The sequence below is a fragment of the Chaetomium strumarium genome (assembly GCF_033439665.1).
Source record: "Chaetomium strumarium strain CBS 333.67 chromosome Unknown B0T15scaffold_1, whole genome shotgun sequence".
Taxonomy (NCBI): domain Eukaryota; kingdom Fungi; phylum Ascomycota; class Sordariomycetes; order Sordariales; family Chaetomiaceae; genus Chaetomium; species Chaetomium strumarium.
Window position 1 is genome coordinate 7,193,999 of NW_026944429.1, and position 21,084 is coordinate 7,215,082.

At 54.9% G+C, this 21,084-nt stretch overlaps 6 protein-coding genes across 6 annotated transcripts; 2 read left to right on the top strand and 4 right to left on the bottom strand.

The window, feature by feature from the left end:
- Positions 1-826: 826 nt before the first annotated feature.
- On the bottom strand, positions 827-2,241 carry B0T15DRAFT_389206 (uncharacterized protein; the record flags this gene model as incomplete). The annotated part of the gene is made up of 3 exons (XM_062864476.1): positions 827-1,854; positions 1,951-2,048; positions 2,117-2,241. 3 exons carry the CDS (start codon positions 2,239-2,241, stop codon positions 827-829), a joined length of 1,251 nt encoding a protein of 416 aa, XP_062727375.1.
- A 1,591-nt stretch (positions 2,242-3,832) lies between these two features.
- B0T15DRAFT_490196 (uncharacterized protein) lies at positions 3,833-4,447 on the top strand (the record flags this gene model as incomplete). Its single annotated transcript, XM_062866659.1, has 1 exon — positions 3,833-4,447. The coding sequence occupies one exon, from the start codon at positions 3,833-3,835 to the stop codon at positions 4,445-4,447; it is 615 nt and encodes a 204-aa protein (XP_062727376.1).
- Positions 4,448-4,653: 206 nt separating this feature from the next.
- B0T15DRAFT_80599 (uncharacterized protein) lies at positions 4,654-5,474 on the bottom strand. The gene is made up of 2 exons (XM_062871340.1): positions 5,331-5,474; positions 4,654-5,260 (listed from the first exon to the last, which is right to left on the bottom strand). The coding sequence occupies exon 2, from the start codon at positions 5,251-5,253 to the stop codon at positions 4,720-4,722; it is 534 nt and encodes a 177-aa protein (XP_062727377.1). The 5' UTR covers positions 5,254-5,260; positions 5,331-5,474; the 3' UTR covers positions 4,654-4,719.
- Positions 5,475-8,370: 2,896 nt separating this feature from the next.
- Positions 8,371-10,134, top strand: B0T15DRAFT_80621 (uncharacterized protein). Its single transcript, XM_062871341.1, has 4 exons — positions 8,371-8,700; positions 8,771-9,184; positions 9,246-9,442; positions 9,504-10,134. Exons 1-4 carry the CDS (start codon positions 8,527-8,529, stop codon positions 10,000-10,002), a joined length of 1,284 nt encoding a protein of 427 aa, XP_062727378.1. The 5' UTR covers positions 8,371-8,526; the 3' UTR covers positions 10,003-10,134.
- A 3,092-nt stretch (positions 10,135-13,226) lies between these two features.
- B0T15DRAFT_389622 (uncharacterized protein) lies at positions 13,227-13,919 on the bottom strand (the record flags this gene model as incomplete). Its single annotated transcript, XM_062864502.1, has 1 exon — positions 13,227-13,919. One exon carries the CDS (start codon positions 13,917-13,919, stop codon positions 13,227-13,229), a length of 693 nt encoding a protein of 230 aa, XP_062727379.1.
- Positions 13,920-18,193: 4,274 nt separating this feature from the next.
- On the bottom strand, positions 18,194-19,940 carry B0T15DRAFT_521995 (uncharacterized protein). The gene is made up of 4 exons (XM_062868593.1): positions 19,718-19,940; positions 19,463-19,671; positions 18,366-19,404; positions 18,194-18,234 (listed from the first exon to the last, which is right to left on the bottom strand). The coding sequence occupies exons 1-3, from the start codon at positions 19,735-19,737 to the stop codon at positions 18,557-18,559; spliced, it is 1,077 nt and encodes a 358-aa protein (XP_062727380.1). The 5' UTR covers positions 19,738-19,940; the 3' UTR covers positions 18,194-18,234; positions 18,366-18,556.
- Between the last annotated feature and the right edge of the window lie 1,144 nt (positions 19,941-21,084).

Genomic DNA, 21,084 nt, shown 5'->3' on the forward strand with positions numbered 1-21,084 from the left:
TGAGATGGGCCTTGATTTCGCCCCCGCAAACATTCGCTAATAAATGCTTTGGTTCCCAAAATCTATTACCACGCTGTGAAGAGGAAGGTACCCGTGAAACACAAACAACCTTGCTTTTTCCCCCATCCCATTTCTAGAGACGCCGGTGAGACCCTATCCCACCTGCTTGTAGGCGTGTGAAGCATCCATCTCGACGGGCGTCATGGGATTGAGGGCCGGGTTGTCGAACGTAATACTTCCCCCGAGCTCCGAGTACTCCGGCCCGGCTTGCAGCTCCGTCATCCTCTGAGTGCCAGGCGGCTTGTACGGTCCTGGGAGCTCTGCAGACGCCCCCATCGGGGAAGCGTCCTTGTATGGTTGGTAGTAATAATCCCCGTGCACCGCGTGCTGCTGCTCCGGCAGCTCCGCACTAGGAGGAAGAGGCATGACGTTTTGACTCCTTCTCTTCCGACGGAGGAGGAACCAGGCGACGGCGGCTATGAGGGCGAGTCCGGCTATGCCGCCTACGACACCCCCGGCTATTGCGCCTACTGGCGTGGTTGAGCTGTTCGATGCGGGTGCGGGTGCGGTTGTTTCTGGGTTTGGCGACTCGGATGTCCCGGAGCCCGTATCTGTAAGAGAGAGAGAGAGAGAGTTTGTCAGTTCGAGCTGCTAGGGATGCGACATGTGCTTCTTTTGATGGCACGTACTTGCATCTGTTGAGTTTGTGTTTGTCTTGGCGGCAAAGATATTCCTGATCTCATCGGAGCTCCACTGAACGGCCTCGAACGAGCTTGGTCCCGTCAGCTGAGAGAGTACCGACCCCAGGGTTTTGCGGTGTGCAGTCTTACCCATTGGTGTACCACGACTTGAGATCCGCATTCCTCTCATACATGGCCACGGTGGCGTCGTACGAGTCCTTCCACGTCATCTCGGTCATGTCAAACAGCTTCAAGCCCTGCGCATATGCATCCTTTTTTGTCCAGTCGCCGGTCCAGCCGCCGATGCTCAGCACTTGTCGCTTGCCCACAGACAGACAATTGTGCCACGAACGGGCGCCGCCTGGCGAATCGGCCGCCTTCCTCCATACGAAGCCGGGCAGGCTGAGAACGTAGGCGTCCTGGTATTGCACCTGAGTGCGTTGGTTCGACCCCCCGGAAAGGAAGATCTCGTAGCCGCCGTCCGAGTTTGGGAAGCCGGCAACGCAAAAGAAGGCCCTCGGGGCGTCGGGAGGGATGTCGCCGGTAGTGGCCTGCCAGTACTGCTTCTTGCTCCGCGGGTCGAAGAACGTCAGGTTACGGAAGTCCCAGGATCTCGCCGCCGACCAGTCCGGTTCGCCCACGACCGAGTGAGAGCTGCCGCCGAAGACCATGACCAAGCCGTTCGGCCCAAACGTTGGGATGTAGTGGGCCGCCGCGCCGGCCAGGGTGGTGAAAGGACTGAACGCCGTGGTGCCGTTGTCCCAGACCTTGCTCTTCATATCGTACGTCACCATGCCCGGGAGCACTTGGTTGCGCGCTCGGTACAACTCGGTCCAGCCCGATGCTATCCCGCCGATGTAAAAGCCCGTGTCGTTGGAACTTGCGTACGCCCCGAACTCGGATTGGTGAAGGCCTTTGAACAGGTTTGCGTTCGTCGGCTCCTCGACAGCCCATCCCCCGCCCCCGTTGCCATCAGGCGTGAACTTCCATAGCTGGTTCTCCGTCATGTTCATGCCCCATATCCACTTCCCGCCCCATACGTAGAAGGTCCCTTCGTCGTGGTTCGTCCAGATCGCTTGGCAGGCTTTCGACCACCACGGTCGTTCTATGATCTTGAAAGCGACGTCCGATGTGGTCCATGACTTGGAGAGATCGATGGATAATGTGGAGTTTACTGGAACAGTTTCGCTAGCCGTTAGAATAGCACTGCCGATGTGCGACGCTCCACCATCCACTGCCGTCGCACAAGAAAAAAGCCACAGTCGCTCACCTTGGTTTGATGTCCGACCCAGGATCGCCGTTCCATCCGAATACTGCGAAATCTCTCCACCATCGATGTAGACATAGTTGCCGATAACGGTCGCTGATCTCGCGAGTTAAAAACCACTTCCTCACGTCGACAGGCTTCAGCAAAGCGAGGGGGCAACGAACCTGACTGAGTGCCTCTGCGGATGAAATTGTCTACCGTCGGTGCGTCCGACAGTCCCGCGACGCCCACCACCGCCACACTCCCCAGTCCGAACAGGGCCGCCAGCCCCGATCCCAAACGACCCGAACGCATCTCGCGAGCGGTATTGCCGTTCGCAGACACTCAACACTCAGCAAACCGAAGTCATTCCAGGAATGTCAGTACAACACGAAGCCGTAACACCGTGTTACAGAAGGGTCCCGACAGTCCGGTAGATGGCGTCTGTCGCGTGAGACAAAAAGAGAACAAAAAAAAGGAAAGCGTATCTGAGTCACGACACACAACAGCGGCCCGGAAAACGCGAGAAAAATGGAGAGACATGGCTGGCAGCGACCTTTGCTTACCGCGGCGGTGCACATTTTAGGGTGCAGCATAGCGTCGCAGCGGCGCCCGTCGTGCCGCATCTGAATCCCCCTGCTTGCAAACTCCAAGCGGCCTAGCGTGGCGGGCCTGTGCCCGAATCCTACCTACCACAAGCGAGCGCAAGCGAAGGGGAGGGGGGCGCCCTTATTTCCGGGACCGGCATCCGCTGATGAAATCGTTCAGGAGGGATCGACGAAGTGGAACTCCAGGTTCTCCGCTGTTCCCGCGCATGCCGCGTTATATATCTGGCTGATGCCGTGCTGGGCCAGCCTCTGATTCGATGGTGTTGTGGTAATCTGTCTTTGCAGAAAGACTGGCGAGGCTAGTGACTTGTCATCGAACAAATCAGTGTTGCTGTATGGCTGAAAAAAGGGGGAAATGGAGGCTAGTGTACACACAAGTAGAACCTTGCAGGAGTCCGCGGTATCCGATTCGTCACGCAGCCGCGCAAAGCCGCCATAGGGCTGGCAGAGTTCGTCCCAGCCAGCTTGGCGTCGACCCGGGAAGGGAGAGGAGCCTGAGACATTGGAGAATCTTACACCGGAGATCTGAACACTTCTGGCTCTCAAGAGCGAAGACACTGCGCCGGCCTAGGTACGGTGACTACTACCAGCTATGGTCCACCTACGAAGGAGACGTAGGAAGCAAAGTACTAGTATTTCCATACGCTGGGGGTCCCGGCCATATAGCAAAGAAAAAAAGAAGTAATGAGAATGGGACGATAATCAGAGAGACTTCTGATAGGGAGGACTCGAAGAGAGACAGCGATCCGGCAATAGTTGACGGAATAGTATCCATCATGAACAGCTGTTAAACGCACTACATGGGGCACAAGGATAATGTTTCGTACATCGGACCTGTTCAGTAACCTTCACTACCAGAACCAGAACAACCTTTTTAAATCCGCGAACCGGCAGACAGAACAGTTGAGCTGTCACGTAACAACACCCCATCTGCTCCCAAGTGACACTGAAAGCATACGCAGAACAACTACTAGTACTACATAGCTGCTGTTCATGTAGCGTCCTGAACAGACTCTGTGATCAGGCATATCCCATAATGAGAGTAAACCTTTATTCACATTCAACTACTAGTAGTTGATCTTGGAACCTCCTAGATCTCCATTTGACTCCCTCAGTACTAATCTCTCCACTGATCGCTTCATCAACCTCTTGCAACAGAAGTACTAGTAAGACTTGACATGGAGAAAGCCAGTACCAAGGAAGACACCCCGTCCAATAATACCACGAACCCAGCCACAGGCCTAGCCATCCGAGCCGTCTAAGTTGCTTCCCAGGCCGCCTCGTCAACATCATCCCTCATGGCCAACGCGGCGGCGGCGGCGGCGGCGGCGGCGCTCGACAGCATCCCCAGTCACAGTGTCATCCCGGACGTCCAACCTGAACTTCTTCTTCTTCTTCAAGAGCAGCAGGACGCGACGATCCGCGTGCAAGACTTCCTTTCCCTGCGCGACACGGTCCACGCCGACGGTATCGTCAGCCCGTCGGAGGTGAGCTCGGCGACGACCAGCAGCAAGAACTCGGTGATCAGCTGTTGCGACTCGTCGGACGACAACAAGTTGTGCGCCGAGAACAAGGAGGAGGAGGAAGAGGAAGAGGTGGTGGTGGTGGTGGACTTGACACAGCTCAGTCCCGAGGAGCGGGAGAAGTACTTGGAGATGCTGCGCCGGCGGCGGGCGGAGAAGAAGCGGAACGCTGTCATTGACGCGCTCGACGATGCCTTTGGGCCGACCGCTCTGTTGTTGTTCCGGGGTGTGGCGGGCCGGGACAGGGCTCAGCGGGTTCTGAAGGGTGTTAGTGATATTGGAGAGAGGACTGGAATGGCGAAGATGTCTGATGAAGCAGGGAAGGAGACTAGCAGTTCTGATATGGTGGAGGAAGAGAATGAGGAAGGGAAGGAAGGTGGACGTACCTGAAGGAAAGGAATGGGACTGAAGGGAGAATTGGGATGCAAGAGGGAGTCTTTGGTCTCTCCATGTATCATTTGGGCATTCACCAGCGTCCTGTATCCACAGAGTGTAGCAGCATTCCTGACGGGATAGAGAAAAGCCTTTAGGTTGGGGATGAATCTGATTTGGTTGTCCTGGACACGGAGAGCAACTGACGCAATGCAATGGCTGTGTGCACAGTGAATGAGCGAGAGCCCACCAGGTCCTTAGGAAATGCGTGACCCATCTCGCTGTAACCTCTATCGCCTCTCCCAGCCCATAGGCAAATTCATCCCCAACTGCCCCGAAGGCAGGGACTCGACAAACCCATTCTTCGCATACAGCCTCCTCCCCGGCCCGTCGGCAAACAGCGTGACATACGCGCCCGTCCCGTCCTGCGGCGCATGCTCCTTGATGTGTCGCAGCAGATCCTTCAGCACGGCATCGCCCAGCCCCTTGCGCTGATGCGTCGGCAGGACCGCCATGTCGGCGATGTGGAAGTACCAGCCGCCGTCGCCTATTATGCGGCCCATTGCGACGACTTCTTCTTCGTCTCCGTCGTCTTTTCCTTCGTTGTTGTTGGCTGTGGCGTTGGAGAAGGTGATGTAGCAGCCATACCAGCTGTGTTCGGCCACGGGTTTTGCTTGCGCGGCTGTTTTGGGGGTCAAGCCGGCGGCCGCGCGGAGGTGGAGGTACGCCGGGATGGGCGGGTAGCCGGCGTGAAGGGTGTAGCCTTTCGGGAGAGCCCGGGCCTCAGCTGGAGCCGGGTCGGATGTCATGGATGCGGAGACCATTTGCGTTCTGGGATCGGTTGTTGGCGGTTAGCTAGAGTATGGCCGAGGATTGAACACCTCGACCTCGGTACACTTACCGTTTACCCGAATCACCTCTACCTATTTGAATACCTGGTTTTGCATATGCCAGTCTGGGAAGCAATAGAAACTCTTGCTGAACAACCACATCGGTGACTCACATTCGGCGTCTAGGGTCCGATCCTAGTGGGTCATTTCCTGATTCATATGATAGCCTAAAGAGGCAGGTCGGCCCCGGACACAGACCCACTTGTCGCCGGTCACGGACATACGACCGGGCGCAAGCCAGGATGAGAATCACGGATGTCGAACAAACTATAATTCAAGTAAAAGGCTTAGTCTATATCTCTCTCTTCCATCGTCTACGTTCTAGATTTTGTCTCTGACTAGTAGGATAATATGAAACAGGGACCCAACAGTTGAAGTGCGGTCATCTCACAGACCGGCGGACTCTCCCTTAGGTACTCGTAGCTATCCGTGTCACTGAAACACCGGATTTCATACGCCGAAGAGGAGGAGGAGGAGCCCGCTTCGGAATATCCACTATGGCTGCCTCGATCACCACAAGGCTAGTTGCCGAGCATGGGGCAGCGACGGTGGGAGCGGACTGAGACACTGCCAGGCTACGCGCGAACCCCGGCTCTCGTACCTTTGCCTCAGAGGAACCGTGGTTCCTATGTGGCCGTCTGCGATACTTGTCCAACAGCTCCTGGTCAGACCTAGTAATCGTCCGCTGTGGTGCTGAGGCCTTGACCTTCTGGAGACAGTCATCAACGCCTTTCCACGGGCCAGAGAACGGCCCGAGCATGGGAGAATCAGGATCCTCCTCCTCGTTGTATCCGCAGCGGTTTCCGTCCTCGAGCCAACTAATCTCCGCAGCCTCAACGCATATCGCGGTCAGGGGGGGTTTCTTTTTGATGTCAATGGGGTGCCTACGAGTAGGCTTGGACCCCTGGCCAGAGTCATTGCGGGCTGCCATTTTAGCAGCAAGCTTGAGCGACGGAAAATTTTCCTTTCTCGAGTATCGTGACTTTGGATTTTATGGTAGCGGAAACGCCTAAGGAGCTGAGAGCCAAAAGGACGAACTCTCCGGTACTGCGGTTTTGATATTCTAGCGGCTGACAATGACTTTTGTGCTCGCGTTCTTTGTTCTTGATGTTGGGAAGCCTGTGCAGTGGCAATGAGCAAGACAACGAACAAAAGCGTCCAAGTGATATGGAAGTTGTTCTAAGGATCAGAAAAGCTGGGTATCCGCAAAGCAGCGAATCCGGTGGCTTACTGCTAACTCGGTTCTAGTAAAGGAAATCTTTATCTTCTTGAGCTACATCCAGAGGGTAAGTCGTGACAACACGGCGGAGAGCGGGTTCCTGGGTTCGAACAACGTCAATAACCTGGCCTAGGCTAGAAGATATGTAGTTGTTTGGGCTCACTCAGCAGCGAGACGTCATCTGGGATGTGCGATAGAAAGGGCATATTGTACGCTTCTAATAGCATGTTGCGCAACATCTACCAAGCGGCAGAATGCGAAACCGCATCTCTCGGCACCTGCATTCTGCAGTGCGGAGAGGTCGCATCCTCTTTAACATCGGTATTCATCGCCACGGGTTACCTCCACGGGTGCGTATGAATCCCGGTCCGTTGTTGCCTCCCCCCTTTCATGCCCCTCCGGACTCATCGGTAACACACCCCGTGTATACCTAAGTACTAGTAGGGACTCCCTCGAGAACTGGGCCCCCATCCCCTCCTCCCCTAGCGCGACACGCACGCTGTGATCTAAGCGGCAGGTGATGCCTACTTCAACCGCTTCGCCAACGCCAGCGTCGCCGTCCCCCTTCGGCACGCCCTGCGCGCGCGTCTGGAAGGCGGGCGGACATCCGGGCCGCGGTGAGCCAACAACAACATGTGCGGCCTGGGCCTGCCATCGAAACCATCACGGTGAAACTAACTCGCCAATATGTCGTGGACGAGGAGGGTGGGCGCCTGTGTCCATCTTCGTGGGGGTTTCCGGGTCTGGGCCGCTCTGTGCCACGGATGCGCCGATGCCGGATGGCACACTTCTTCAGGGTCGAGGGCGGCAAGAATAAGATACGGTATATCCATAACGCGTCGACGTGCGAGCATGCTGGGTGCGGTTTGGATGGGACGGGGATTCCGGGCTAGTGACGGAGCATCTTGTGGAAGTTGGCGGTGGTTGTGTCGACTTCATGTTGCTGTGAGGTCGGTGTTAGAAGGTAGGTACTAGTAGTTTTCGTGCTCATGGGCAATATCTAAGAGGGACAGGGCAACCCCCGCTAGTTAGAATGACGTAGGGTGGGAGTGGACTGTTGAGATCGTTGCCCATCACTTCGGAACCGAGGAGGAGTTATGATCTCTGACGGTCCTAGAGCTGCCGAATCTGTTGATGAGGGACCTGAGTCGTGCGACCATCCGATCAGACGAATTCGCGTAACCAGGAGAAGCTCGAATGCTGCATGCTTTAACGAACAAGGCCAGCCGCCCACACTTTGGCAGGTAATAAATGAGGGAATTTGTCGACAATCACTAGATGGACTTTTCCAAGTGATGTTAGCAGTGTGATGTGTCAAGAGTCTCTTCGGTCCCGAAATATTTTTCTGGGCATGTCTCCTCGAGTCGACGTCTTAATGCGGCTGGCTGGCCGGTGCCCGGTCGTGCGCTCAGGCGGTGGCTTCTTATTCGTGTCGTTAACGCCTGGAATTCATGGGCAAACCCTGCACAGAACAGCGAGACTTCGAGCTCGAACCTGCAGCCAAGAGTCGGAGGCTTCTCCAAACCAACTCTTCTGGGGTTAACGTTAACCGGGGAATGACCCCCCTGGACTGCTGGGTTGCTGATCTGCCGCCTACACGCAACTCCTGCAAGGGGATTTTGCTTTTCCTCCGCGTGGATTGGCTTGCGTGCGGGTATCTGCCACTCATCCTCCATCAATACCCCGGACGGGCATGAGGTTCCAGAACGATACCTGGACAGGAAAAGGGAAACGATGGCGCATCTAGTGTCAAGGTCAACGTCAAGGGCTAATGAGTATTGACCAGCATCCCCAGAATGGAGATCGAAGGATTCAGTCACTTCTATAACTTCTCCCCAGGCCCTGCTGCTACCCCAGCCGATCTATCTGAACATCTCCACTCGTTTTCTCCTCGCTGGGCCCGTTGCATGGCCTTATTTGGACAACAGAGATCAGGGGTGCTGCGGATAGATCCTCCCTAGACCTTGGGACCAGTCTTCGACAGGACGATGTCCTCAACAGAGAGCCCGCCAGGTCCAGATGAGTCCAAGGCTTCTATCGTCGTCGGCGTCGTCACAGCTCTGCACCTTGTTTCTTGGACCCTTTTCGGCACTCGCATCTGGACTCGCGTCCGGCCCACCATCCGCCTGTCCCCCGACGACTACTTCATTATCCTCGCAGTGGTAAGCAATGGAAGTCGGGCGTGCTCTACATTGGGGCCTGAAGTTAATCGACGCACTCCACAACCGTTAGGTATTCGATGCGGTCTCGTTCGCCTTCCTGCTAGTGGCCGTCAAGTACGGCGTCGGACGACACAACTACTACCTTCCACCCGACCAGGAAGTCCTGGCCGAGAAATGGCTCTTCCTCAGCCAGCCGCCCTTCCCCTGGAGCCTCGCCTTCTCCAAGGTGAGCATCTCGTGGATGCTCCTCCGGATCCAGCGCGACATCCGCTGGTGGTGCTGGACCATGTACGCCTTCATGGTCTTGTCCGTGGCCGTGGCCATCACCTCCAACGTCTTCCAGCTGTCGCTCTGTACGCCGCTGTATGGCGTGTGGGACCACAGCGACCCCTCCGTGGTGTGTGCCGATCCCAAGAAGAGCCAGGTGTCCATCTACGTAAACTCTTCCGTTACCATTGTTACCGACGTTGCGCTCAGCCTCGCGGTATGTTCCCCTTTAGGTGCATGCTCTTTGTTCGCAACGCTGACGCCCCCGGTTTCATCAGCCTATGACCTTCATCATCCACATCCACCGGCCTCTCCGCGAGAAGATTGCGCTCACGTTCGTCATGGGCCTCGGCATCTTTGCCAGCGGCGCCTCGATCGCTAAGACTTTCAAGGTTGGAAGTTATGGGAGCACGGGTGACACGCTGATGGATACGGTCGCGCTCACGACCTGGAGCATGGTCGAGGCCCAGCTGGCGTACGTCTTCTCCTCCTTACGTTGCGATGCCATGCCTGGCTGCTAACCACTTCGTGAATAGCATCATCGCCTGCTGCATTCCAACCCTCAAGCGCCTGTTCGAGAGGATCCTCCGCCGCTGGGGCTTCATCTCGAGCGAAGGCTCGGCGACACGCTCTCGAACCGGCTACCACAAGCACGAAGAGGGCACTTCCCGAACGCGCGTCTTTAGCCAACATCCTCACGCCGCCCAAGGCCACGAGCTCAGCGAGATGCGCTCGAAGCGAGACGTCAAGCACAGCGCGGCAATGACGAACGTCGACGAGACTTCCAGCCTGGAGAGCGGCGAGATGCCCATCATGAAGCCCAGCCACAAGGGGTCATATGGCGACTTCGAGTCGGTCGACTCGCCCGCGGGGGGTAGCAGCAGTGATAACGGGGTGTACTTTAAGACGGCCATCCAGGCTGGCGATCATGGGACCTCTGCTGGGGCCTGCGAGGGGGGAGGCATCCAGATGGAAACGACAGTGTCAGTGCACTCGGAGCCAAATCCCAGGCGGAGGGAAGCGGATGCGGTTTGAGTCGGGATGTCTGCGGCGTTCAGGGGTTCCGAATGGACGATCTCCATCATACATACCGGTACTACTAATCACCATGGAATCGCCGTGCCTCTGTCCCAACATTGATCATCTGCTTCAGATCTTTCGCAGGGCGATCTGAATCCTTCGGATCCTTCGCTTCGCAAGTCTTGAACAATCCAACTCGTCCAAGGGCCCCGGGAGACCAATTCCTTGAATGCAACACCCAAGACCCTTCCTTCCCAAACTCGGAGAGGCGTGCATGCGTCAGAGACTCAGAGCAAGGCTTCGCCTCAGGTCACACCAATCGACGGCTCTCAAACTTCCCGGCTTCGAGCGCCCAGAAGCGGCGCTAACTGCCCTGGTACATTTAGCTAACCCGCAAAATGCAACCTAACCCGGTGGAACTAACTGGGGATTGGTCCGGGGCCCGGTCCGGTTCAATGTCCGCAAAATAAACCCCAGGATTCTCTCGGCGCCATGGCTCGTGTGTCAGCTCAGCTGCGTACATCAGGTACCTTAGTGTAGAAGGCCTTGTTGAAGGCGGCCAATGCCAATGTTGTAATAAACCTGCATAAATTCGACACGAAGACCGTCGCAAGCATGGACATGTTAGGAGCCGGGACAACAAGACACTCAACGCGAGGACTTTCCTCTCGGCGGCGCCATTGATAATGGCTTGTCGCTCGGAAGCTCCGGTAAGATCAACCTGGAAAAAAGAGGTAAATCAACAATCATCGCAGATCGCCTGTGTTCCACTAGATAAAGCCTCTCCTCAGGATTTGACCTTCTAGAACAATAAAATTGTCCTTCTGCCAGAAGTTCTTTGTATCGCAGCTCAACCAGCTGAGCTCAACAGCCCTGATCGCTTCGCGAATGTTCCCAGACGAGAATCAGGGTGGCAGCCCCTGCGTATGACTACGCCCGCTTGGCGTCTCCACACCGGTCAATGGGGGAATCTGCCGGTACTGAAGCATGGGATTTTGGGCCGTCCCGGGGCGCTGGAATGTGGTCGACATGGGGACTTTGAAGATTGAGATTGGTCTCATCGCTACCAAGCTGTATCGGAATTGCTCGCAAGGCACTCCTCTCCGTGACCAAGATCCTTTCGGTCACGTACAATACATACGTTGCCTTGGAGAGTAGACTAGTATGTACAGTACGAAATACCAGGGTCATTAGAAGCAGATAATTATCGTGTCGCAAAGAAGAGAAGCTATCCGGGGCTTTGAGAATGGATATTCGCAACCGACGATGTTACACTTGATGTGAGTAGATCCGTAGGAAGACCCGTCAGACTGTTGTGGTGAATAACTAGTAGTTGATAGATAGTAAGGTTGTCCCAGCCGTGCGGATCAGCAGACTCCGTTCCGATTCCGCGGTCCACTGACAACGGACCGGGCCGTCGCCGGTATCTCCATCGGTTCCACCATCTGACCCATAGCTCATCCGTAGAGTACACTACACACTGAATGGAGCTGCTCTAGACCTCGTTCACGCTTTCGGCGGCATGCTCGAGGTGCTCTGCGCCGAAATGGCTAGGGTCTGCACCGAGGGTACAATCAGTCAAGAGATGTCTTGGATGACCATTGACTGGTTTCTGCCCTGTAACGCCCTGCATGCTTTCCAAAGACGTGATCATCGAACGGCGTCTCAATAGGGGTCGGCTGTGGTTGGTCAAGAAAGGAGTAGGCCGGCTGGATGCGTGTATATGGCTTCCGATTCCAGTCGTGCATGTGAATACCCTTGGCCTGGAGGAGAAGCTCGTACTGCGGATTCTTATACGGCGCACCCTTCATGCCGTTGTTCGCTTGATCAATTGGGTCTGACGGCAGATCAAGTGTCAACTGCTTGTGTTGAACCAGTGGCTGGAGTGACACTCGTCGACGCTTGTAGCGATGGGTGCTCGAAGATTCCTCGAGGCGGGCTTCACCGGCATCTGCTCCGCTCCGGCTGCCAAGCCGTTTGTGAAGGGTAATTTTATTATTTCTCCAATACAGTCTCCTAGGAAAGAAGCATACAGGTTCTACCTCCAGCTGAGCTCGAATGCCCATCATGATGGCGGACGTGCTCTTCTCGTCCGTTCGGCGTCCGCCACGACTGACATCTTGACGCGAGCTTGTAGAAGTCTCGGCTGGGTTGGTAGTAGCTGCTGGGTGGTGTTTCGGATGAGAGTTGCAGCGAGACAGCACGATTCAGTGTTGGTTGTACAGGTGCTCCAATATGGCCATGCTGGTGTCGGTGTCCGTAGCCAACTAGAAGTCGCTTTGAGTCGACCTTATCTGTTGATAGTGTTTTCGATCACAGGCTAAAGGTTACAAGGATACTTGTGAATACGACGGTCAAGCCGCGTTGTCGGAGATACAGATCTTCTTTGATGTTCCGCAAGGCTTATTAGGCCTGGCAGCCGCATGATCCCGAAACCCCAAATGCCGCCTATGCCAATCTACCGTCAACAGCAGTGAGAACGTCGCCGGTCTTGTAGCTTTAGGCGGATGTAATATCAGAAAATGGACTGAGCAGAACATAGCGGATGTTGGATGAAAGCCGGCAGTGTTGAGTGGAAGTGGATAACCGGTCCAACACGTCAGACAGTTGAAAGACGCTATACTGATAATTCCGACTGAACAGATGGTCTCCTGGCAGTTCTGCTCGGAGCGTTGAAGAGACCGACTACCTACCCAGATGGCGCCGAGAGGGACCGTACCTACCTATGTTATATGAACAGGACGCAGCGACTCTGAGTGAAAGAGTGGCACTTCAACGTCACAGCGGAAGGCATCTAGCACTGGCGAAGCAGCGAAGGTGGTCCAGATCAACTTAATCTGGGATGACTGAATCAATTGTAATCATACATGATGACGGTGCCGCTGATGACTGTGAGCTCCCCCTATCATCCATGCATAGGCATTTGATCCCTCCGTCTGGACCCCAACCCCAACCGAAGTAACAAAAAACACCTTGCTGAAAAGTGAAGAATGGAAAACAGAGAAAAGAAAAGAAAGAACAAGGGAAAAAGAAAAAAAGAAAAAAGGAAGCCTCGAATATTCACCAAGCATTTGCCGATGGAAATGCTTCCACTTCAATGCTAGTATTGTGTGGTATTAGACGGTGTGCCCGTTAGCCTCCTGCCATACCCCCTTTCAGCTCGCCCGTCCGGGATTCGAGTGATCGTCAACAGAGGACTTCGATTCAGTCCCACCTCATCTTTCGATCCATAACCCTGATTACCTGCTTATGTCGCAGGGATCCCGTTGGAAGGTGATGACGACGCCTCTCTGCTGGAGGTATGCGTCTTCTTGAATGTTTCGCCAAGCCCACTGGGCCTGGCAACGGTAGCTTCCAAACCGCCACTCCAAAACATTAATGGCCTCTCCTTCGACGAGCCAGATGATCTCGTCGATCTCATAAACGAACGCCCTTGAGAAGTAGTTCGCGAGGTAAGCCTCGTTGACGAGGTCCTTCGGTCCCCTGATACTGAGGACGCGGGTGTGGTCCTCAGGGTCCCGCGCTTCCGCAACTGGGTTCCGATCAGGGCGAACGGCAGCCCTGTGGTTGCCGACAACGAGTCCAGGCTGACCGGGCTCATTGCAGCGGGCGAGCATGGTCTGCGCGGCCGCAGGCGTGAAGAACGTGACCTTCGCGGCCGCCGACGTATACCTGCCGGACGGAGGCGTGATCACGCACGCCCACACGCGTCCTGTCTCTCGGATGGCTCCGAGAAGTTGATTATGGTTGACGCCGGGGGGAAGGTTGGTAATCCAGACGGAGCAGTTGTGTTCCGGCGGAATGTTCGCCGGCCGATTCCGCTGCAGAGTGTAGTCTCCCCGGTAATTTGGGGAGACGCCCGCCGCCACGCGCCGGGCGATTTCGTCCGGAGTGGGATAGTCACGACGGGCCCTCGCGTAAGGGTCCGCCATTGCTGAAGGGCGGAACGATCCCGTCGCTCGCGGCTGGAAAGGCAGATCTGATCGTCTCTGCACTATCACTTGCCGCGAGCCGGCGGAGCCACCAGCGAAAGCCTGAGCCGAGCCGCCCTGGTCCGGGTGGTGGACTGCAAGCGGAGGAACCGAAAGGAAGGTCTGGTGTGGTAAGCAACTGGGCTCATGGAGGTCCATGGGTACGATACTTACGAAGCCCGGCAGAGGGTTGTATGGTTGAACGAGATTCTTGCCCCCGCCGCCACGTTCGTTGTCTGCTGTTGCTGGCGCCGGCACCGCCATCAACTGTCCTGCTGGCGCGCGAGGGTCTTGGGTTCCCTGAAAACTGACATTGGCGGGCAAGGTCTGTCGAGCTTCCGCCGCGGGGGTTGGCACCAGGGAGATGTAAAATCCATCGAACGCTTCGGTCAACGATTGGACCGGGTCGGGCTGGCGTTGATCTGCCATCCTCGCTGATTTTATGCTTAAGAAAACTTGATGTTAGCGACAGTCGGTCAAAACAGTTCATGAGGTGGAAGAAACATACTGTCGATGCACCAGCAGGTAGGATACCTCTGTGGATGACGCTGGGACGATTGATGTTCTGTGTTTTCTTGGTGTTGAGAGTGGTCGAAGTAGCAAAGGAAGTTAAAAGGTCGGTGGAAGAAAAACATGTGTAGAACTGAAAATAAATCCTTTAAAAAGACTGGATGAGCTTGGAAAGTAAACAATATTAGATGGATTTGGCTCGCCTAAATACTTCAATGTGATTCTGGCAGGTGCTATATATTCTTCTGTTCAGTGCACTTGTTTACCTCCAGCCCAATGGATTGATGAATACCCGGGAGCTTGAGGCCATGAAAGAACAATTGTCTGTTTCAAGCAAATGGGAGAGCTGACAGGCGCCCTCAAATACACTCCCACGATCTCATTATTGGCAAACCACCCCGGTGATGCTCTGGAGGAAGGGCACGTTCGATCGTGCAAGTCAGAATAGTAATTGTTCAGTAAGAGTCTCTTAACTCATGAGTCTACCCAGGGACTGGTAAAATAATAGGATCTCAAACACATGATATACTGATGCAGGTTTACTGGAAACATCAACCCGCAGCGACGTGGGACGACTGATTGCCTTTGACCACAAGCAGGGCCGGGGAGTCAATATTGTCCGCATACATCTGTATATAAAGAGCTGCGACAGTCGGTTCCTTTCATCATCAGTAAGAGATCCCAGAAGCTTCCGGGGAAATAGTGACAAGAGAAGCAAGAGATGGGAATGCCGGTTGGTCTAAGCAACCCTTTATACCCACGGGAAGCCATATGTTCGGGAATCGAATAACACCACCTTGTCATATGGTAACACTTCACGAGTTACCAAAGGGGAAGATGTAAGTTTTTACCCTCATGCCATGACGGAGCAACTCATGTAGCTGTGAGTCAACGTCTAAGGGAACACATTTCACAAGGAAAGACACGACGGCAACGAGGATGCTATCTCTTGGTGGCTGCCAAAGCATGTCCTCAGGGTGACAATGGTCAGAGCTCTGAAGAAGTGGGAGATGGATGACATGTCTTGGGAATTGGTCAGACTCACACAGGACCGTGCGGAATATTCCAATGTTAAGGCTGATGGATAACGTGGCGATCAGTCATTGTAAGTGTTTGCCGTTCCTAGTCCTAAGTCAGTGCAGTCATCTCAACTGTCAAGCGGCTTTCTCCGCCGCAAGTTTGCGTGTCTTCTCATGTTACGGCAGGTGTATTGGTCGTCTGTGTATTAAAAATGTGACCTAGAACTGTTGATATGGTACTTCAAGCAGTTTGGCATGGTCATTCATGAGTCAACTTCACAGTGTTATCTCAGGCAAAGACAGCAATGATTCAATGTTTTGGAAGCCCCTGAAGCTGACCCTAACCCTTGTGGATCACAATCACCGCAACGACCACCAACAAATGGCCCATACAAACAATTTCCGTGTTAATTCCAAAGTCTGCGGTTTTGTGACCTCAGAATCCACGGCCCATCCTACCAACGCGTGTCAACGCGATTTTACGCGTGGCCCAGCAAGCCACGCGTTACAGGGTTGAACGGGTCAACCACACCTGAGAACTAGTTACTCCCCTGGGCATGACGGCGAGCATGTCAGTTGTGTAGAGAATATGAGTGTGAGCTGATGGCACGAGGTCCAGAGAGAGGGCGTTTGTTTGGTAAGAAGCAACACATCTTCGTATTAGCAACGAAGCAATTATATCGAGTATTGACAGAGCCAAGTCAAGACGTTGAGGTGCTGCAAAATACAAGACGAAGAAATTGAGTCATCCATCCTCATCATTAACTAAGGTTATCGTAATGCCGATTGACCCCCTTTCCCGGTCCAACATCGTCGAGATGGGCTCATTTCGCTTCGCAGATCGTTGATCGACTCTCAAATGAGTCAAAATCTGACAGGGCGTCAGGCCAGCACGATCGGCGCGTCCGTCGTTGTGCGCTCAGCAGAGACAGTCGAGGCACTCCAAGCAGCACTCGCAAGTCTCGCCGCAGAGCCAGCAACAGCACATGGCGGCAATGCTAGACAAAAGAAGGCAATGAATTAGCACATCGTTCATGACGGATTCTGGAAGCAGGTGATGAATCAAGGAGTACAGACTAAGACGCAACCTACCAAGTGTACAAGCAGCCGTGGCTTTTCTCCTCCTTGGGCGGTTCCGGGTTCTGGTACTGCATCGGCGCATAGCCCTGCGGAGGGGGATAACCTTGAGGTCCTGGAGGCGGGTAGCCCTGCGGAGGGTAGCCTTGCGGAGGGGGGTAGCCACTGTAGTGTCGGGGCAGAACCGGTCAGTTGAGTGAGTACAGCACCTCAGTTCCTGGATACTCGTTCGCGAATATGTTGCGTGGCCGAAGATGGATGGGTATGCGCAAAAGGGTGAAATGGTGTGTATACTAGGAATGCAGTGGTGGACTTACCCTTGGGGAGGATACTGCGACATGATTGCTGCGTGCGCTTGTTCACGCTGGTTGATTCTTTGAATATGTTGGAGGTCCTGGAAGAAGATGGGTGAACGGGAAGAATCCGAACGAGCGAGGTTCCACGAGCGAAGATTAGATGCCCTGACTGGGAGGCCGCCTGGGTGCTTCGGCTTTAACTACACCGCTGTCGCACCTGCCAAGGGCAGGGTCCACTATGCCAACGCCCTGGGATGCATACAGAAACACTCTGTATGCCGATTATCCGCGAATGCATTTGCGACTTGACTTGCATCTAGGAGGGTAAGTGACCTGTGGTGCCGACATCACAATGATCACATGCGGATCCAGACGCGCCCTACGTACCCTGGTCAACTCATGATAAGATTCAGTTCAGCTGGAGAGAGCCACACCAAACGCTTGCTAGCCTCGGGCCGGGCCGGCGAAAGGCGTTGTTAACTCGGTTCATCAACCTTGTATTGTGTTGTATATGTACGGCCAGGTTTTCCGGTCCACTACACTACTAGTAGTGCTAAGCGGTTGCGTTTGGATGTAAGTTATAGAGTTGCTTGATAATAGGACGTTGGAGGGGGGGGGAGGGTTCCCGTCCTTCTGGCGATGGACTACTAATACTTTAGGAATCGTACCTAGGAGTTCGGCATGAGGGTATCCGTATGATGGCGATATCAATCCCGATCCTACGGATTCAGATACGGCGTGTATGGAGTAGATACCTGCAGTCTTGTTTCACGTTTCAAGTTCTTTCGGTGTTTTCCAGCTCGAAACTGGACCCTGATCTCACTAAGTGGGGCAGTGGGGATGCATCTCGGCCGAGACCCGCGGGTGTCGGGGGTTCTGGAAGCGACTGCCCGCAGCGGCGGCAGCATACTTGAGAATGGAACTCAGAACCCGACATTGCGATTCTGATGTGTCAGTTGCATGATTTCAAGCTGTTGAGCAAGAGGAAATGATTTGTGGTAGATGCGGCAACGGTCACCAAGTACGGACAGTGACTCCAGTGAGAAGTTGATCCCGTCGTCCCGCCGCCCCTGCCCGTGTAGGATCCAAGGTGGGCCACGTGGCTCCCGGCGCTACTGCCCGCCCAATAGGGCTGCAGGCAGGGTCAAGAGGGAAACCATCCGTATCGTCCATCCGAAAACAACCCAGCCATTCGTTGAAAATAACCTGCCTGGGCTGCGTAGCCTTGATTCAAAAGGTTCAAGTACCTATTGATCCACACGATGCGGATGTTTCCATGTCAGTCCATGTGTGGAAGAGTACGGTATCTAAGGTACCAGGTAGGTAGATACGGACATTTGACGGCAGCGCTTGCCAGCTGGGGCTTCCTTGTCCCTGTGATGCGTTGGGATGTTAGACCGTCGGTTGTCTGATATATGATCTATTCTCCATTGCGACCATTTTTGCTTGACCCGGTCTTGTTTACCCAGAAAGGGTTCGGAGAGCACACTCTTCGGAAAACGCACATGGACGGTAATATCGAACGCTCGCATGGCTGTACAGGGGAAGGTTGACGACTCCGCTAAAGCACTCAGAGTAAGGGGACAGGAATCAAAATTGACTGCTCCCGGCGCTACGAGCAGGGAGAAAAGGGAGAGATGTATCACCTGTGGTGAGGAGCTTTATTAACGAAGAACACATGGGGTCGTACCTACGATCAGATCTTTCGAAGCATCGCCGCCACAGCAGCGTCCAGCCCCGGCAAGCCCTCCCCGAAAGGGAATCCAAGGTACTTGGTGGCTCTCGTCGGCCTAGTTCGCATGCTTGTTCCGAAACCCTGCGCAATATGCCGACTCCAGAGGCCGGCCTCCGCAGCATCACCGAACCTCCCCATGACAATCTTGCACACCTCATCGACCGACAGCTCCGTCGCTTCCTCCTTCTTCAACCACGCCGCCGCCGCCGACCTCTTCAACGCCGGGACCAGATACCGATCATTGAACTCCCTCATCGACAGCTCCAGGGTCGACGCGAAGTAATACGCCCTCGCACCCCAGACGTTTTCGTCGGGCACCGCATCCACACCACCCACAACATACCGCAGCGCGTCCTCAACCAGACGCACATACAGCCCCGCCAACACCTCCGTGTCAACGAACGAAGTCACGTTCCGTCCGCTCGCCACGGTGAACGGGCCCCCCACGGCGCGCACGACGTCCATCCAGTGGGGGAAGGTGATGGGCGCTGCGTGGGCGCGGCTGGGCGAGCGTCCGATGACAAAACAGGGCGAGATGATGGCCGTGTGCACACCGGCGCTGGGACTGGCGGCGGCGGCGACCTGCATGTCGGTCGGGGCGTGCGTTGCGTCCGCTGAGGCGGGGAGGGAATCCACGTCGGCTACGTCGTCCCAGACTCGGCCTTCGACGTCGCCGTTCGGAGGGTCCCACAGGCGGGCGGCGCCCGAGGTGTGGATGTAGAATCTCGGTGCGGCGCGACTGGAGTGGGAGGCGAGGCCGCGCAGCAGGGCGGCGATCCCCTCCGCGTAGGGCACATCAGGGGCGCAGTCTGTATGAAAGCGGTTGTTGGGTCGTGAAAAATTGGAGGGGAAGGGGGCTAGACCTACTGATGATGAGACGAGCCTTGGATGCCGCTGCCTCGAGAAGTTCGCATTCCTCGAGCGAACCCTGGATGACGGTGAGGTTCTCATTGTATGCATCACTTAGGTGCTGGGCGTCTTTATGCGACCGGACGATGGCGGCCACTGGTAGCTCAGGGAATTTTGTCTTGAGCGCCTGCAGGACGGCAGCTCCGATATGCCCCGCGGCTCCGATGCTATGACAGGTCAAAAAGGGTTGTAGGAAGTGCTTGGAGGACGTACAAGAGGACGTCAACTGTCATTGCAGATATTGTTCAGTGCAGTAGTGAACCGAAGATGTGGGAACGAGGGAGCTTCAATCAAATCCACTTCACTGACTCCTCGCCGAACCATGAGATCGACCTCAAACCCCCCAACAGTGTTTAGTCATGCAGGAGCTAGCGAACAAGTCATATGCGCACGCAGCCAGAGTCGCCCCTTAGAGGAGTGTGCTCGTCAAACATGGGAGGGTTACATTGCATATGCTCAGCCAATGGATCGTTTCCCTCTTGGAAGTGGCCGACGCTGGGCCAATATCTATGCATTCTCCAGATTCGCTTCAGTCAGCGCAGTGCAGCACCCCACCTTCCAAGTTGCCTCCGACGAATGGCTTCGGCGGGGGTAGTATTCGCGCCTTCGTTGTTGTGCCTCGGGGACGGCCACTGTCGTCCACGGTCTTGGGCGGCCTGGGCCAGTCGTTCCAAAGCACGGCCCTCGGCAAGCGGGGGGTCGCTGTGCGCCGTGCCAAACAGAACAGCAACGACCACGGGGCAACAGGAACGTAGGCAGTGCTTGGACCGGCGAGGCATCAGGGATTGATGCCGGCCTTCCTGAATCCATAAAGAGCAGTCGTAAGTGCTACAATAGTTCGGACTGGGCATCATCTCGTCGATTTGTCAGGATTATGACCTCTGTTACACTCAAGCAAAGTCGGTAAGGCCAGGAGACAACGGGTAAGAGACGTGTTTGGACATGGAGCAATGTGCCACGATGGATCACGACCCCTTTATTTGTCTGAGGCTTGTGTAATGTAGGTAGCTAAGCCGCCTAGGCTCTATAGCAAGTCTCAGATATGAACAGGCTGAGTCTGGTAGAGGAACCATATGACTAGGTACGCTTACATTTCACATCTACAGAGATCGACACAGCTGTGGGAGAAGTATGATTACCGGCACCACGGGTTCATGACATCAACCAGGCTCGAGATCACGCCGATTACCCAACGTACCAATGAGCATAAGACAGAAGTAATTACACGAAGAAGAGCAAACGACAGACCCTGGAGGCATCATAAACACCGGCTCATATCGAGAAATCGCTTCCAGTCCGCCTCTGAGCTAGGCTTTGAGCATTATTGCAACCACCTTGCTCGACCGCTTGAGACTGAGGGAGCGAAACTGATACCGAAGATGAGATTGAGTAGTCCCAATGAAAGAAAACAGCGACCTGGGTAACCGAGCACTCGTGAGGAAGAACAATCATATTAGGGGTCTTCTATCAGGAATAAAAACGCTGGCGGTAACAGGCTAGCTGGTAACACATCTGAGATGACTCGTTCGGATCTCGGTTGCAGCCTCAGAGGACTCGGGAGGACGAGAGTGTCTGGGTTG